The 18514-nt window shown below is 39.2% G+C and overlaps 1 protein-coding gene across 1 annotated transcript in view; it reads right to left on the reverse strand.

Annotated features, from left to right (window-relative positions):
- LOC115630003 (cadherin-86C) overlaps window positions 1-18514 on the reverse strand; it is a 204659-nt gene that overhangs the window by 112363 nt on the left and 73782 nt on the right. Inside the window, exons 3-5 of the mRNA XM_030526630.1 lie at window positions 17249-17374; window positions 17035-17184; window positions 16866-16980 (exon numbers count right to left, since the gene is read on the reverse strand). Of these exons, the coding sequence (XP_030382490.1) occupies window positions 16866-16980; window positions 17035-17184; window positions 17249-17374 (391 nt within the window). The remainder of the gene's footprint in view (window positions 1-16865; window positions 16981-17034; window positions 17185-17248; window positions 17375-18514) is intronic.

Consider the following 18514-nt stretch of genomic DNA (forward strand, 5'->3'; position numbering starts at 1 on the left):
TTGATGCTGATGGCGATTTTGAGCCGTGATAGAAAACGCTATAGTTGAGCAATCCCGACAGTGAAATACCCTGTACCAAGACAAACTTCAACCTCTGAGTTATATACGCCCAAAGCGGAAGCAAAAAGAAGAAGATGAGGTAGCTTAATGCTGTAGCTTGTGGGCGTAGTACTAGATTGAAATGTTTTCTCTAATAACTTTTCTAAAAATTTACCGATTTGACGATTCTATATAAATTACGTGTGCAAAGTTTTGTTTATGTAGCTTTTGAAATGTGGACAGTATTAACGAAATTCTGTTCTGTCTGGCAGAGGGGGGAAATCAAAAAAATAATATAAACTCATATTCAATTATTTATATTTTGTGAACTAAAATATATTACATGCATAAGCCAGTTTTTAGTTTGATACAGTTAAAAATACTTAAGTTAGTGAAAATCGGCCATATCGGTTATATGGCAGCTATATGAAATAGTGGCCCAAACTGAATCAAACTTGGTATGTCGTCACGAGGTATTAAAATATGCGTACAAACTAAATTTTGGGTAAAATCTTAATACCCAAAACAAGAAAGGAATGCTAAAGTCGAGTAGGCTCAACTCTTAAATACCCTGTACCACCCCACAAAAAAGAAATTAAATTAATTAATTAATTTAATTAATTAACTAAATTAAATATAAAATATTCCATACATGCATACATACATTTACATTTACATCAGAATCGTGTCTATGCGTGTTTGTGTACTTGTACATATGTATGTATGTGTGCATTGGGCCTGGTTATATGGCTATAACTTTCTTTCCGATCATTCTATCATAATGAAACTTGGTATACGGATATATAATAGTAGTTATATAAAATCGTTAATAGGGGGGGGGGAGTGGGGGGTTGGATCAGAAAAAATGAACAAACTCGTCTTTTCTCGGGCTCAGGAGAATCTGTATACCAAGTTTGGTTATTCTAGCTCTTATACTTTCTGAGATCCTTGCGTTCATACAGACAGACAGACGGACAGACGGACATTGCTATATCGACTCGGCTTGTCATGCTGATCAAGAATATATATACTTTGTGGGGTCTACCACGCCTCCTTCTTTGTGTTCCATGTACACTAGCACAAAACTAATATACCCTTTTACCCTTTGGGTACAGAGTATAAAAACCATAGTGCTCTGTTCATAAAATGTACAAGAGTATATTAGGTTTGCGGGAATTGAAAAATGTAACAGGCAGAAGGAGGCGTGGCAGATCCCACAAAGTATATACAATTCTTGATCAGCGTGACAAGACGAGTCGATCTAGCCCTGTCTGTCTGTCCGTCTGTCCGTCCGTATGAACACCTGGATCTCAGAGACTATAAGAGATAGAGACACCAAATTTTGCATGCCTTATGTGTGTACGCTGTGCAAGTTTGTTTTATTTTTTTGATTTTCCCCCCACATTCCCCCTATGGGGGTTTTCCCGATTTTCCATTCGTATAATCGCCTATATCTCGGAGACTATAATACCTAGGGACACCAAATTAATCCCAGATACCTTATGTGAATACGCAGAAAATGTGTATTTTGGAATTTCCCTCTCTCCCCCCTCTTCCCCGCAAATCGTAACTCCCGTAATTCTTGGAATTTCGAACTCAAACTTGGCAAATACCTCCATTTAGTTATTATAAGTCCAAAAGTTTCATCATGATAGACCGATTTAACAGGAAGTTATAAGCATATATGTACATAAGACCAAGTAGTGCCCGCAGCTGTTGTTGTTGTTGTTACTGCTTTGCTCAGGCACACGAGACATACACAGGCACACACAAATACACACATACACGCATAATTATTCTACACATAGTATTTCAAAGTATTTCAAAGTCGGGATACCCGACTTTAGCTTCTCTACTTGTTTTATTTTGATGGGATTGCTTACTTAAATAAAGGCTGATTCGACCCTCTGAAGGATTTACGCCCAGACTTCCGACGGGTACTGTTGACACAGATATTATTTGATAGCCATGTACCAACATTTTGTGAACAGTCGGCGACATTGGGTACCACGGATATTTAGCCAAATAGGAAGATGCAGTTTTTTTCAAAACTCTTGAGATTTATGTGGACTTATTTGATGTTCATATGAAACAGCGATTAGAACTGTTTGAAAATTTGTAGGACATCGACATGAAATTGCAATACAGTCGCAAATAGTTTTATATTCGAGAATGCTCTCCTTGCTGTGTTGACGTCGTTAGTATTTCCATTGCCGTTTTGTTTTGGTCTATCTACATGGAGTCCCATTTCTTTCCACAATCTCTCTTTAATATTTTTTTGCGGGCTAACATTTGCGCTTTATCATTTGGATCTCTTATTTGCTACTTGTTAAGGCCAATCCGGTAAGAAATGTTTAAAACAAACTCAAAAAATCGAATCCAAGAATGCAACGGACTTACTCCATACTGTAGAGTGTTAGGTCTTGGCTTGAATATTTCTGCATTTATATCGTTTGTTGACATAATATTCTTAGGAGAACCTCCACATATTGGGCACAATTGACAAGAATTCGTGCCCGTTAAAATATTTAAAACTTTTCCATCAATAAAGGTCATGTTCAATTCGAAGCTTACTCTTATTGTTGACTTGTTGAAATCAGTAAAAACTAAGGGCATCAAATTTTTAATCTGGTCATCTAAGCTCCTATTTTCTGATAAGATATGCTCTTTTGTCTCCCTAGTGAATTCTATTTTTAGTGGTATACAGAATCTCACAGACTGTGTAGTGTAATTATTCCAAAACTCTTCCCAAAGAATCGATAAGCCTAAGAGGTATAATAAATGTAATAAATACTGACTGATCAAACGAGTCCGGCTGAGTATCTTTAAATCTCTGCTTATACATGTTATGCCCAGTCGAACCATCGAAGCCATAGCTTACTATTAGCTTAACATCTGCAAGTTCACAACATTGGCTGAACACATCCCTTTGTACAATTATAATTCTTATCGCAGTATGAATTAATAAGTGCTGTAAGGAAACTTGGGCTACGGATTCAGTCATCTCGATATCTTTCGGTCTGAATTTGGTTTTTTCTTCTAGAACCCTTTCGTAACTTGGATATATATCACAATTTTGTTTTTTATTTAAGACTCGATTATTGTTGTATTGCTTTTTGGTAAAAGAATTCTCAAAATTCAAGTGCTTCATCAGGAGGGATTATGATCGGCTCTCTTGAAATGTCTCTTTTTTTAATTACCAAAGTTTTCTTTCAAAATACTTTCAGTATTTTTGTCTTTTGACTTTTTTAAGGAAATAAGAGCCGCATGCACGAGCAAAGAAGTATTATGTTCTTGCTCGGAGGATAGTTCGGTAGCAATTTTGCTCTTTAAACGCATACCGGCTTCACTATATGACATGCGGGGTCTCCCTCGTTTGTTTTCCAACAAACCTGTTTCATTAACATCTATAAACATTTTCGGTGAAAGCCACTTTTGGTGGTCTATGTTCCCGTTGAATTTTGGTAAGTACTTATTAATATACTTCATAAAAGTAGCTATTTTATTGTTTATTTCCTGTTGTTTTCTTTCATTGATCTTTTTATAAATTTTTTTGAGAATCCAATCTGAAATGGCTACACATTTCCGCTCATTCTGGATCCACACATTAATCATATACATTTAACTAAATTCTAGGTTAACTGCAACAACTGTTTTTTTTTTTTTTTTTTTTTTTTTTTTTTTTTTTTTGAAAAGGAGCAATAAGGAGCAGAAAGTGTTGATATAATCGTATTCTATACATTTAAATGAAAAAATAACAAGAAAGGAATGCTAAAGTCGAGCAGGCTCAACTCTTAAATACCCTGTACCACCCCACAAAAAAGTAATTAAATTAATTAATTAATTAAATTTAATTAATTAACTAAATTAATTTAATTAATTAACTAAATTAAATATAAAATATTCCATGCATGCATACATACATTTACATTTACATCAGAATCGTGCCTTATGCGTGTTTGTGTACTTGTACATATGTATGTATGTGTGCATTGGGCCTGGTTATATGGCTATAACTTTCTTTCCGATCATTCTATCATAATGAGACTTGGTATACGGTTATATAATAACTAATCTAATGTGACTACCAAATTTTAGTTCAAAATTCCAAGAATTACGGGAGTTATAGAAAATCGTTAATAGGGGGGGAGTGGGGGGGTGGATCAGAAAAAATGAACAAACTCGTCCTTTCTCGGTCTCAGGAGAATCTGTATACCAAGTTTGGTTATTCTAGCTCTTATACTTTCGGAGATCCTTGCGTTCATACAGACAGACAGACGGACAGACGGACAGACAGACGGACAGACGGACATGGCTATATCGACTCGGCTTGTCATGCTGATCAAGAATATATATACTTTGTGGGGTCTACCAAGCCTCCTTCTGTGTGTTCCATGTGCACTCGCACAAAACTAATATACCCTTGTACCCTTTTGGGTACAGGGTATAAAAATAATAAATAAAATAAAAATTAGTACTTAGGACCATCAAGGGCTTTCAAACTTTTAATCTACTAACACATTTCATTTAGGTTAAGACTATCTAAAAACAAGAAAAGAATGCTAAAGTCGCAAGCAAGCTCAACTCTTAAATACCCAATTTTTTTAAATAATTAAAAAAAATATATTAATTAAATTATTTAATTAAATTAAAGACATGTACAGTTTCAACAGCATACATTTACATCAGAATAAAAAAACAAACTTGACCTGCCTAGGGCTTATGGGAATCTGGATACCGAGCTTGGTTATTCTACCTGTTGTACCTTCTGAGATCCTTGCGCTGATACAGACGGACGGTCGGACGGACGGATACACCCCTGATGCACCCCCCCCCCCCCCCACTCCCACGCAAAAACTCTACATAAACATGTCTTTTATGTATGTATTAAATAAATTTTCTTAATTAATTAATTAAATTTTTTTAAATAATTTAATTTTTTTTAAATATTTTTGTTTGGTCAAGCAGCAGGCTCAGGTAGCGCAGTCATCCGCAGCAGACGCATAATTATTCGTATATACAAATTGCTCTGCGAAGCAAGAAGCGCTAAACGTTCAATAACTCTTATAATGTTTGCTTTGATCACGCTCAATAATTGTACATTTCCTTTTGTTATCCTTTTCTTAGTCTCTGCAGCTGCCAGTGCGGCTGCAATCGAAGTTAGTTGACATAGATTCGCCGTGCCCATCTAACGCTTCTCGCTCTCTACATATGTACATTTAAAAAGAAATCGTTCTTGTTTTAATTGTCGTGTCTGACGCCCGCTTCAGACAAAACCCATAGACTAAAAAAGGCTCCCGAAAAAGCTCGGTGCCTCAACATTTTGGTGAACACCCGACGTGATTTACATTAAAAAATCGGTGACCCTGAAAAGCCATAATTTGTGGCTCAAAACGATATATATTTGGTGTACTAACTAAGCATTAAGTGTGTGCAAAGTTAGTGTGCATACATACATACATACCGCTGCAGCATCAGTGCACGTATGTGTGTACATAATTGACTGTACATAATTGAAGCGCATAGTTTTTGTACATATAAGCCGCAAGCAAGCGCCGTTGCTTTGTGCGGTCATTCGCTTTTGCTTATATCGGTGTTTGGCGCGAGTGACAATTTTCGGTCCGAACATTTGAAGTGCGAGTTGTTGTTGCTGCCGTTGCCAAACCGAGACTTGTGTTTTCGTTGTGCATTACATTTCATTCATATTAGAGTACTGCATTAATAATGGATGGTGATGATTCATCTGTACCGCCGTGTGAGCGTCAGATTGAACGTGGACCCACTGCCGTAACTGCGCCTGGAAATCGGGTAGTATTTTGCAAGCGCAAATGTGAATATCTTTGTGAAAGTGTCAAGGTAATGGAATGCGAATTAAAAGATGACAAAATTGGTTTGTTGAGAGAAGATGAGTTGCTCTACCTTTTAAAACTGCTCGAGAATAAGAAGATTAATTTTAACCGCGCGCTCAGGTGTTTGGAGGAGTTCGACTGTGGTAACGCTAGCTTCATCCTACATGAGGAGTTTGGCAAAAAATCCGCGTCTGTAGCTGCCAAGCTGAAAATAGAGTGTCGGAAGCGCCAGTTTCAAGCGCCCTCTTCGTCAAATATGCGGAATGACTTGACTACAGAGACTCAAACTATGGTGGTCCAAAATCGGTCTCGCTTGCCCGAGCTAAAGTTGCCTTTATTCAGCGGCAGTTACACTGATTATGCTGATTTTATGTCCCTCTTTTCAACAATGATCGACAAGGATTTGGAGTTAACCCAAGTGGAAAAACTGCAGCATTTACGCTAGTGTCCCAAGGGCAATGCATTAGATGCGATTCGCTCTTTAGAGATATCGACGGAAAATTATATAGTAACATTGGATTTGCTTAATCGACGTTTTAATAACCGCCGTCTTATATTTCAGGCACACATTGCTGAGGTTCTGGGGCTAAAGAAGGTTGATGTTGGTGCGACTGCCAGATTGCGAGAGTTTTCGGACAAGCTGAACGCGCACGTGCGAGCATTACATGGAATGGGAAATTCGGAGCAGATCGCCGATTGTGTCATCATCCATACGCTGCTGCAGAGATTGGACAATGCGACTCAGACCAAATGGGAAGAAACTGTCCCATTTGACACGGTTCCGACGCTACAACAGTTCACATCATTTCTGGAAAAGCGATGTCAGAAGTTGGAAAATATGGAACAGGCTATCGAAGTGTACAATTCTGGATCACAGGTGGGAAAGAGTAGCAAAAATACTAACAACAATAGAAGGTCTTTTGTTGCTACTAACCCTAGTACGAAAGTCTGCGTATTTTGTGATGCCACGGGCCATTCAATACACATCTGCTCCCAATTCGCAAATCTGTCGTCAGTTCTGCGCCATAAGGAGGCCAGAAAGCTTTCCCTGTGTCTCAATTGTCTCCAAAAGGGCCATCAATATAGAACCTGCAAGGCTCGATCCTGTAGAGTCTGCGGTGCAAGGCATCACAGCCTTCTGCATTTTGATGGATCCGTAGCGCACGTGTTTGCATTTGATGCCCAAGTTTCTGATTCCTCTCAGCAAGCAGTAACGCAATTGCCAACATCGTCGTAATTTCCAAGCGTCATGACTGCCACATCTCCGCATCCGCCCATTTCAGCCCAGAATCTCAGCCCTGATGTTGTGCTTTTCGCCACCGCCGTTGTCAATGTGAGGAGTCGCGCTGGCACGTTAGTACCTTGTCGTGCCTTGCTCGATTCTAGATCGCAGGTGCATATAGTTACTTCTCGACTTGCTCATCATCTTCAATTGCGCAAAGTGAAAACACCAACTTGCGTCTCTGGCCTTGGTGAGGCAAATTTCATTTCGAATGGATTCGCGGTTGACATTAGTCTGGAGTCTCGGTCGTCAGATTATTCAACCAACATTTCGGCGTTGGTGGCTCCGAATATCACGGACAACCAGTCCAACATTAATTTCGATTCGACGCATTGGAAAATTCCATATCCGTTTGGCTGATCCTAGCTTCAATAGGCCGCAACAAGTTGACATGCTGATCGGCACCAGCCTGTTCTTCGAACTGCTCTGCGTTCGGCAGATCAAAATGGCTCCCGGATTGCCGGTGATTCAGAAGACTCGCCTGGGATGGATCATAACAGGAGGTGGTTCACAAATCCGTAAATCGGCTCTCGTTTCATTTCAGTCTATAGCAGATGAGGAAACAGAGTCGAATGTTCGCATAGAAAGGCTCATACGCAGATTCTGGGAGCTGGAGAGCTGCATCGACATGGATATGCTGCCTACCAAGGAGGAGTTGGAGTGCGAAGCGCATTTTAAGACCAACGTTGTTCGCCTACCTAGTGGCGAGTATTCTGTGCGGCTGCCTCCGAAACACAGCGTTGAGTTGCTAGGCGACTCGTACAAGCAGGCACGCCGCCGTTTTCTAAATTTGGAGAGAAAATTGGAGCGCAGCCCCAATTTAAAGGTCCAGTACTCGGCCTTCATAAACGAGTACAAGAATTTGAATCACATGTCTCTTGTCAGCACTGACTCAAGGGATAAAAGCAAGTACTATCTACCGCATCATTGCGTCTTAAAGGTACAACTACGAAGCTCAGAGATGTGTCTGATGGTTCTGCGGCAACAACTTCTGGCTACTCATTGAACGAAGTTTTGATGGCAGGTCCCACCATTCAAAGCAAGCTCTTCAACACATTGCTACGGTTTCGTTCGTTTGCAATTGCACTCACAGGCGATGTATGCAAGATGTATCGCTGTTTACGGGTGGCAGAGCCCGACACTTTCTTGCAATGTATTCTTTGGCGTGATACACCGCACCAAGAAGTGCAAGTCTATATAGTTGGATACCGTAACATACGGCACAAAACCTGCTTCGTTTCTCGCGGTACGTACAATGCACCAATTGGCCATGGATGAGCAGGCCTCATTTCCCATTGGTGCCGAAATTCTTCAGCGTGATTTCTATGTGGATGATCTCATTACTGGAGGCAGTTCAGTTCCGGAGGTGATGGAGATTACTACTACTAGTCTTCTGTCGACGGGCAGTTTCAAATTGCGGAAATGGTGCTCAAGTAACTCTGCAGTACTGCAAGGCGTCCCTGATGCAGATAAGGAATCGCTGCTCAAATTTTATGATGGTAGCGACATCACCAAAACATTGGGCTTGGTCTGGGATCCGGCTTCCGATCAGTTTTTGTTTTCGCTCTCACCCTTAGAGCTGCCTTCTAAGCTTACCAAGAACGCTTGGTCTTGTCAACTATCGCACGTTTTTACGACCCCCTTGGTCTTGTTTGTCCTGTAATAACCAAATCTAAAATCTTTATGCAGGATCTCTGGAAGGCGAAGCTGGAGTAGGATGAGAGTCTGTCGGCGGCGTTAGCAACCACTTGGATTGGTTTCTGCTCAAATTTTGAACGTGTGCCAAAGCTAACTTTTCCACGGCTGGTGCTCATTCCTAACGCAACTATTGAAATCCATGGCTTCAGCGATGCCAGCATGACCGCTTATGGAGCCTGCGTCTACATAGTCTCTACAGCTCAGGGAAAAACGACGGTGCAACTTCTTTGCGCTAAATCGCGAGTGGCACCTTTAAAGATGACCACAGTACCCAAGTTTGTGCTGCATTACTGGCGCAGCTTATGCATGAACTGGCCAATATGAAGATATTCTGTGGTCCATGCTATTGCTGGTCTGACTCATCCGTCGTATTATCTTGGCTTCGCAGCGAGTCTTCGAGCTTCAAGATATTCGTCTCCAATCGTGTAGCCACAATTCAGGAGCTGACATCTGGAATGTAGTGGAAATACGTGCCAACGAATTTAAATCCGGCAGACATTTTATCTATAGGGGCTCTGCCCGGTGAACTTTTGGAATCTTCGTTGTGGGCTCATGGACCCAAATGTCTTACAGAAAGCAAAAGCAAACGGCCTGAATCCTGCTTGTCTGTACAGTCGCTGCCTGAACTTCGTGAAAAGGTGCTGCTTGGAGCGGCACGGTACACAGATGTTTCGGCAGGCTGCAAGTTCGTAAACTCTTTCTACAAGTTACAAAGGGTTTTTGGTTTCGTCTACAATTTTATTCATCGTATCCGGTGCTCTGGCCTAAAACTGGCTTGCCTACATCATGGAACTCACATTCTGCTACGTTCCATTCAACTATCAACGCTTTTCGAGGACTACAAGGCGCTACGGGCGGGACAGCGAGTGAAACCCTCCAGTTCCCTGGCCTCGCTCGCACCATTTATTGATGAGGTTGGATTGCTTCGCGTAGGCGGGCGGCTGAAAAATTCTCCATTGGATTTCGCAGCCAAGCATCCAGCAATTTTATCCAGACAGCATCCTGTGACAAGAGCGCTTATTTATCATCACCACATTCGCAGCTTACATGCTGGGCCACGTGCGTTGTTGGTCTCGATTCGTTTACAATACTGGCCCATAGGGGGCCGAAAGACGGTTTCAGCTGCTGTCAGCAAGTGCACAGTATGCTTCAGAGCCAAGCCGCGCTTGGTTGAGCATCTGATGGCCGACTTGCCTGGCGATCGAGTGGATTCTTCGTTTATGGTCACTGGCGTTGACTACTGAGGCCCATTTTTCTACCGGACTGAAGTTCGCAACAGGCCAGCCATAAAATGCTATATCAGCGTCTACATATTCTTCGCGACAAAGGCTGTGCATCTAGAGCTCGTCAAGGACCTGTCCACAGCTGCTTTTCTTGGTGCTTTAAAACGCTTTATCTCCACGCGTGGTCGACCCGCTCGCATATGATCCGATAATGCGACTAACTTCGTTGGCGCCAAATATCATTGGCAGAGTAAAAGCGTCTGTTCCTGAGTGTTGAGCATGTGCAGGCGGTGCAAGAGTTTTGCTTAGTAGAGTCGATTGAATGGCGATTTATACCTCCTCGTTCACCACACTTTGGCGGACTTTGGGAAGCGGCGGTGAAGACGGTAAAGCATCATTTTTACCGTGCTGTTGCCTCTGCAATACTCGATTTCGACGAGATGCGCACCTTGGTTTGCCAGATCGGCGCTATAATTAATTCTCGACCATTACTTTCACTTTCAGAGCATCCTTCAGACCTTGACGTGCTGACTCCCGCTCACTTCCCGGGTACGGCGCCGCTTACATCATATATTGAGCCTGATGTTACCAAGCTCAATTACGATCGTTTGGGCCGTTGGCAGCGAGTCACCTATCTGCAACAGCTGTTCTGGAATCGTTGGCGCGAAGAGTAAGACGAAGCAAGAAGCGCTAAACGTTTAATAACTCTTATAATGTTTGCTTTGATCGCGCTCAATAATTGTACATTTCCTTTTGTTATCCTTTTCTTAGTCTCTGCAGCTGCCAGTGCGGCTGCAATCGAAGTTAGTTGACATAGATTCGCCGTGCCCATCTAACGCTTCTCGCTGTGCTGTTGTACGAGACAACGCACGTCTACTTTTGCGAATATTGTTTAAAGACTTACCGGCCCTGACTTTATGAAGAAGGAAGAAATTTACTGCCCGCAACTTAAGGAACGTTCATCGTCATACATACGAATACTAAGAATCATGTCTTATGTATTTCGCGTATTCAACAGACTTTCCGCTAATCGCCACTTTAGGGTTCAAAATATCTCGCAAATACCATCCTCAGAATTATATGTAACGTTCTGGCGCATTGTAACTCCCTATCGTGATGAGATTATTCTATTAGCGAAGCAGAAACAATTAAAGCCAAGCTTAATTAATAATAATTTTTATGTACTTTTCCCTTTTACGAGAAAGAGTGTGGATCATAAACGCCAAAATGTTAGCTCGACAGGTTGAACGAGCATGCAGACAGGGTTTCAAGTACAAACTTCGTCTTATGCAGCAAGTATTCGGAAATGTCCCGGCCCCTTTTTGATCACGGGCGTAGATTTCTGCGGACCGTATATGGCGTCGTATCGAATACGTGAATGGGCACCATACAAATCGCACACAGCAGTATTTGTGTGTTTCGCTTCGACAGCGATTCATATCGAGCTGGTTAGCGAACTCTCAACTGACGAATTTCTGTTTTGTATTCGAAGATTTATTTCACGCCGTGGACTGCCTGAACGCATTTACTGTGAGAATGCGACAAATTTTGTTGGCTGTTAGCTGATTTTAAGAGATTGCCCCAGTTTCAGACGATCCAAATGAAGGCGACATACTCACACCAGGTCATTTACTCATTGGTACATAGCTGATATCTCCACTGCCTGTTGCTGTGACTGTTGCTGCTGATGGTGATGCGGCGACTGCGAATGCTGTTGTTGCTGCTGCTGTTGCTGCTGGGGAATCAAAAAAAGGCATCTTTGTGCAAAATTTTGTGACTCTCTTATAGTCTCTGAGATACGGGTGTTCATACGGACGGACGGACAGACAGACAGGGCTAGATCGATTCGTCTCGTCATGCTGATCAAGAATATATATACTTTGTGGGGTCTGCCATGCCCCCTTCTGCCTGTTACATTTTTCAAATGAGTTGTCTATTCTGCAAAATAAAAAGGACTACCCAGGAAAACCAATGAAGTCCTTGGCGCCATTCCTAGATAACAAAGGGGTAATAAGAGTAGGAGGACGAATTCAAAATTCACAAAAACATTCAGTTCTTTTGCGATATGCAGATAAATGGGTGGACCTCCTAGTAACTAACCTTCATAAAAAACATTTACACATAGTACCTCAAAGGTTACTTGCAATAATTAGGCAACGGTGTTGGCCCTTGAAAGGAAAGGAAATAGTAAACAAAATTGCAAAAAATTATATCCGCTGTTTTAAGGCACACCCAATCCCATCAGGAATCCTGCCAGAAGATCGAGTAATTCGAACCCACCCGTTCTTGAATATTGGAACGGTCCAATAGATATTCACAAAAAATAAGAAGGAAACGAGTTAACAAGGCCTATGTGTGTGTGTTTGTTTGTTTTGCATTTAGAAGTAGTTTCAGATATGACTTCTGCAGCCTTCGTAGGGGCTCTGAAAAGATTTGTAGGTAGAAGGAGCTGTCCACAAAAATGTACTGCGACAATGGAACAAATTTGGAACAAACAAAATAGGTGCAGCTAATAGTCTGAATGAAATATATAATTTATTCAAAGACCAAATTTAGAAAGATGCAATAGACAAATTTTCTGTGGAGCGGCAAATTGAATGGGTAAATATTCCTGCTAAATCTCCCTACATTGGGGGACTCTGGGGAGTATACGTTGAAATGCATTCTACTCGTTCTTTAGAAGGAACAATGACCTTTTGAAGAAATGTCTACTCTAATGATAGAAATAGACGCGATTTTAAATTCAAGACCACTACCTCCGGTATCAGAAGATCCAAATAATCATCAGGATCTAATCCCATGGCCTTTGTATATTAGGAGAGTCTTTTTCTACAATATTAGACTCGATAGAGAGTAAAAGTTAAAAAGGGTTGCGAAATCACTGGAAGGCAGTTCAAGAAAACAAAGAACAGTTTTGGAAACAGTGGTCGTTGGAATATTTGTCCAAATTACAAAAGCGTTACAAGTGGGACAAAGTAATGCAAAATTTAAAACCGGGAACACTTGTCTTATTAAAAGCAGAAAATCCAAATGCATTGGAAGAAGGGCAGGGTCACAAAGCCCATTGTATGCAAAAATGGCCTTTGCAGAATGGAAAGGACATGCAATGGAAAATCACTAAGGTCGGTGCACATTGTTGGTCCTTTTCCTCCCGAAGACGAGTTATCCTTATACTTATATAAGAATGTAATTTGATATATTTTAACATTTTTGTCGATATTTAACAATGTCAACAGTCAAAAAATATAATATTTAGGAAATAAGGCAGGGACATTTGAGAACGTTGACGGCGTGGGATTAACGCGGGCATCATGGAATATAATTATTCATGCAAATCTGGATAGGTATTGTATTTCTTAATGTGTTTAGTTTTAATTGTACATGATGACATATAATTTTTTGTTTTTAGGATAAGATATATATATATATATATATATATATATATATATATATATATATATATATATATATATATAGCTATATATATATATATATATATATATATATATATATATATATATATATATATATATATATATATATATATATATATATATATATATAACTAGTTGAAAGGGAGTCCTTTCAAGGTGGGGAGACATGCTCTCTACCTTAGATAATAATGAGTTCGGCCTCAGACGCCGAAGATAGCACCTACATTTTCGTAGCTGGCAGGCGGCAGCTCAATAATTAAGGATGTGCAGGTACACAAATCATTAGCTCAGACTCGCCACCGCGTCGGATGAGCATGCTGAGCATGCTAACTATAGCCGCACACTTTAGTTTCTCATTCTATTTTTGTCTAGCGACAAATTAAACTGTTTAAATATTATTGAATACTTTTTTCTTAAGTTTAAACAAAAATGGCAAGAGGATCAGTTTATTATGTGATATTTTTCTTTTGACACTCTCTAAAGTTTATTTCATTTCCCAAATAGCAAATTACTTTGGTACAGCTAGGACATAAAGTACAGTAAATATGGTTTTACGTACATACATACATATTTGTGTATGTAGTATTTCAGTGATATTCAAGGCAGGTGCTAGAATTAAAAGCTGTATGTACGTTCATTAGTACATTAGTACATACTTATTTATTTATAATTATTTCTTCTACTTTTAAATGAAAAGTTACAAATATACAACTCAGTTTATTCTGTATTCTTTCTCAGAGTAAATAAACCAAGTTTAAAGTTAATCGGATTTCTAATTTTCTAAAACCACGTCTTGGTGCTCACCTACATTTTGAAGCTTTTTAACGCTTAGCATTTGGGCTGTGCGTTGATTGCACATACTTACATACTAGACAGCTGCATGAATGGTAAAAAAACCACATTCGAATGCACAATGCTCAAAATGAGTTGAGTGAATTAGAATGCAGAGGCAAACTGATATGAATGAATGAGTATACACATGTACAACTCAGTCGCACTCAGTAGTTTTCGAATGATTCGAATGGCAAACCGGTAAAGAAGCAAGAAAAACTGTGTAAAAAATGGATATTTATATTTTCATTTGTGTTTATTTTACTTTTATTGGTTAATTGTGTCAGGATTGGTGGCTAATAGACAACGCTTTTCTGTTATTAAATTTCTAACATTTGAAAATGTGAGTTCCAAAGCTGCGCTACTCGCTGGAATGCAAAATATTTTGCAGCTTGTTTTGTGCAACAGAGGAAAAAATTGTTTATGCATATTCCACCAAGCCAAAGCATTCAAATCAGCTGTGAATGCAACATTAATATTGGAATAACTGGCAATTTCCTTTTCTACCTTGTCTTATTGCTTCAACTTGGTGGACCTCTACATATTCAGCAAGAGTAGAATAACTAGGGTAAATCGAATATTTTCCGTCTGTCAATTGTTTTATTCCGTTTTACGTTTCATTTATTTTAACTCGAGTTATTCCCGAAAAGCAGCACTGAGCCTGTCCCGCGCGGGATATTTAACGTTGATTTAAAAATCGGCACGTCGGACGTCTGGCAACGCTAATATGTACATACATACATATGTACATTTTATTTTTTGATGCAGGCGCTATCTCATATGCATGTACATACATATCAATATGTACATATACAAGTATATAAGTGTATTCAATGGATATGGAATAGGCTTAACGCTTAATGTCTCCCAGAATTCAGCAGAATACATTTGTAGCGTTGTTTGCTGACACAACCTTTTAACACAATCGGCAATTCGCTTTTTAATATGCGATCGGCTGAGATTCTAGAGATGTGTCGGTTTTTTCGGCCCGTCACAGCGGGATTAGGTATTTGCCTGTGAAAATACACGAATCCCACTGTGCATACGGATACACAAATTTTTCTTCGTAAATCGAATAATTAGGAGAATGTCGATATTTAATTTATGGTTGTATACATGTGTATATGGTAGTCCAATTTTAAGGACCGACATATGTACATTGTTCGTAAAATATTAATTTATTTATGTTATTTTTTGGCTATGTGCTCCAAATCCCTTGCTTTTTTCAACAATAAAATACATGTACAAGATGTGTTCCAAAGTAAACAGGACTTTAAAAAAAAAAAAAACAACAAATGGTTTTTTCGGCAACAATAATTTTATTTTATTCAAAATAGTCTCCTTCTGCTTCAATAAAGCTTTTTTTTTATTTATGTCCTCACGACCACTTTGAAACCACTCGTGCACTCTGCTACGGGATAGGCAATCATCGCCATAAACTTGTTTTGTCAGTGCTTTTTGATCGTGGCTCATCGTTGCACGTCATTGACACGAGTGCCGTGTTTCATATTCCGAGTTTGTGCGTGACCGTATTGACTCAATATGGCACGAAAAGACTCAAATGAGAATTTAAAATTATGATATACCCTTATAATACCCTTTTTTGCACATAGTCTATCTTAAAACGTTGCGTTATCTCTATATATAAAACAGTTTGTCCTGATGAATTGGTGATCAACGCACAGCCCAAACGGTAGAAGATGAAATTTGGACTCAAGTATCCTTTCATAGTATCCATCATAGTGAAGGAGCACACTAAGAAAGGCTTTTGGAAAATTCTAGCTCCAAAGGGGGGAAAACGAGCTTTAAAAAATATTAGTTATATATATATATATATATATATATATATATATATATATATATATATATATATATACACAAATCAAATATATATATATATATATATATATATATATATATATATATATATATATATATATATATATATATATATATATTTGATTTGTGTACCTGCACACCCTTAATTAGGTGTAGGTGCTATCTTCGGCGTCTGAGGCCGAACTCATTATTATCTAAGGTAGAGAGCCGAAGATAGCACCTACACCTAATTAAGGATGTGCAGGTACACAAATCACTCGCCACCGCGTCGGATGAGCATGCTGCGGTTGACCAACATGAGCTACCTACTACTACTACGCACACATGGTAGAAGATAAGAATGCAATAATATAGGATACGATAGCATAAGTAAAAGCCGCCGAGCTATAGACGTTGTATCCACAAAACTTTGTCGCGTATTATTGTCCCCTGGGTAAGACAGCATTAGAAGAAACATTAATTTTTTTCTCGAGCTTGGCAGAATAACTATGAATTACAATATTGACTAGTTCTTCTTTCTTGTTATCTTTTTCATTAATTAAGGGTTAAGAGCCATAAGAGCGGTAAAAATAAATGTTTTATTGCTTTTGATACAATCTGGTACTAAATACGTATGTGTGTATAAATAATCATGTAAAGACGTTTTATTCAATTATTCAGAAATACTTACCGCTGGTATCGTTAATGTAAAAAAATGAAGTAAATGGGTTGCCTTCAGAAACTAATCCATATCGCACATCTCGAGGATTACCTTTGTCGCCGTCTTCTGCATGAACTTGTAAAATCTGCACATTTTAATTTTAATAAAAAATATTTTCTTTTTATAATTTAATAATTACCTTATCCCCAGGGAGAATACCAGAAAATAATTTTGTTACAGGTGGAGCCACTGTGAAAATGGGCGCTTGATCTTGTACATCCTGTACAATAACAACTATATCCATACCTGCTATGTTACGAGTATCTTGCCCAGGCTCAGCGTAGGCATCCTTTAATGAAATTTACGTTTCATAATCAGAGCTTACTATATGTACTACTATATAATCAACTTACGTTGGCCAGTATTGTCAGGTGGTACATTGCTTGCTTTTCGAAATCTAATGGACCCAAGAGGAAAACTGTTCCTTCTGTTGATTCAGATGCCACAATTTTTTGTCTTATGGCGAAAAGGGGTGAACCCTAAAAATATAAAGTTTTGTTTTATTTATATGGCTTAGAACTGAAAGTTCACTCCTGAGAGTTGTAGAAGTGTTTTTGTGCTCCTAATTTATTATTAATATTTGATTTTTTTTTACCCCAACTGTAAAAAAGTATACTAGTTTAGTGCTAGTGTACATGTAAGACACTGAAGTAGACATAGCAGACCGCCCAAAGTATAAGTATTTATTCTCGATCAGCATTATAAGACGAGTCGATTTAGAAATATCCACCTGAAGGAACGCAAGGAAATTATCAAGTGTAAGAGGTACAATAACCAAACTGTGAAAGAAGAAGCTAATGTCGCTCTTTGTGATGCACCAATTTATTAATTTAATTTCATCAAAGGGTAAAAGGCTATAATATGTAGTTTTGTGCGAAGAAGGCATGGCAGACCCCACAAAGTATTTACAAGTACATTCTTGATCGGGGTGCAAGTCGAGTCGATATAGCCATGTACGTCTGTCCCTTCGCCTGGACGAGCGCAAGGATGTCAGGAAGTACAAAAGCTAGAATAACAAAACTTGGTATCGAGGTTCCCCTACGTCCTAGGCAGGGCAAGTTTATTTTTTTTATTCTGATACACCGCCCACTCCCCCGCAATTCGTGTTTTTTCTTATAACTTCCGTAATTTTTGGAATTTTGAAATCAATTTTGGTAGTTACATTCAGTTAGTGGTCATGTGCCAAGTTTCATTATGATAGCTCAATTTTGAAATAAATAAAATAGCTGCCCATGCTCTGCTTGTAGCGCTGCCCGCAGCTGTTGTTGTTGTTGCTGCTTTGGTTCAACTTTGTGATGCATACATACACGCAGAGACACGTGATGTAAATGTATGCTGTTAAAACTGAACATGAACATGTATTCTGTATGTATGTATTAAATAAATTGTTTATATTAATTTAATTAATTAATTTAATTTTTATAGCCTGTACCCAAAGGGTAAAAGGTTGTACTTGTTTTATGCGAATGTATGTAACACACAGAAGGAGGCGTGGCAGACTCCACAAAGTATATATATTCTTGATCAGCATGACAAGCCGGGTCGATATAGCCATGTCCGTATGTCCGCCTGACTGTCCGTCTGGACAGGATCTCAGAAAGTATAAGAGCTAGAATAAC

The sequence above is a fragment of the Scaptodrosophila lebanonensis genome, unplaced genomic scaffold, assembly GCF_003285725.1.
Source record: "Scaptodrosophila lebanonensis strain 11010-0011.00,11010-0021.00 unplaced genomic scaffold, SlebRS2 tig00000205-arrow-arrow-pilon, whole genome shotgun sequence".
NCBI classification, from domain to species: Eukaryota; Metazoa; Arthropoda; class Insecta; order Diptera; family Drosophilidae; genus Scaptodrosophila; species Scaptodrosophila lebanonensis.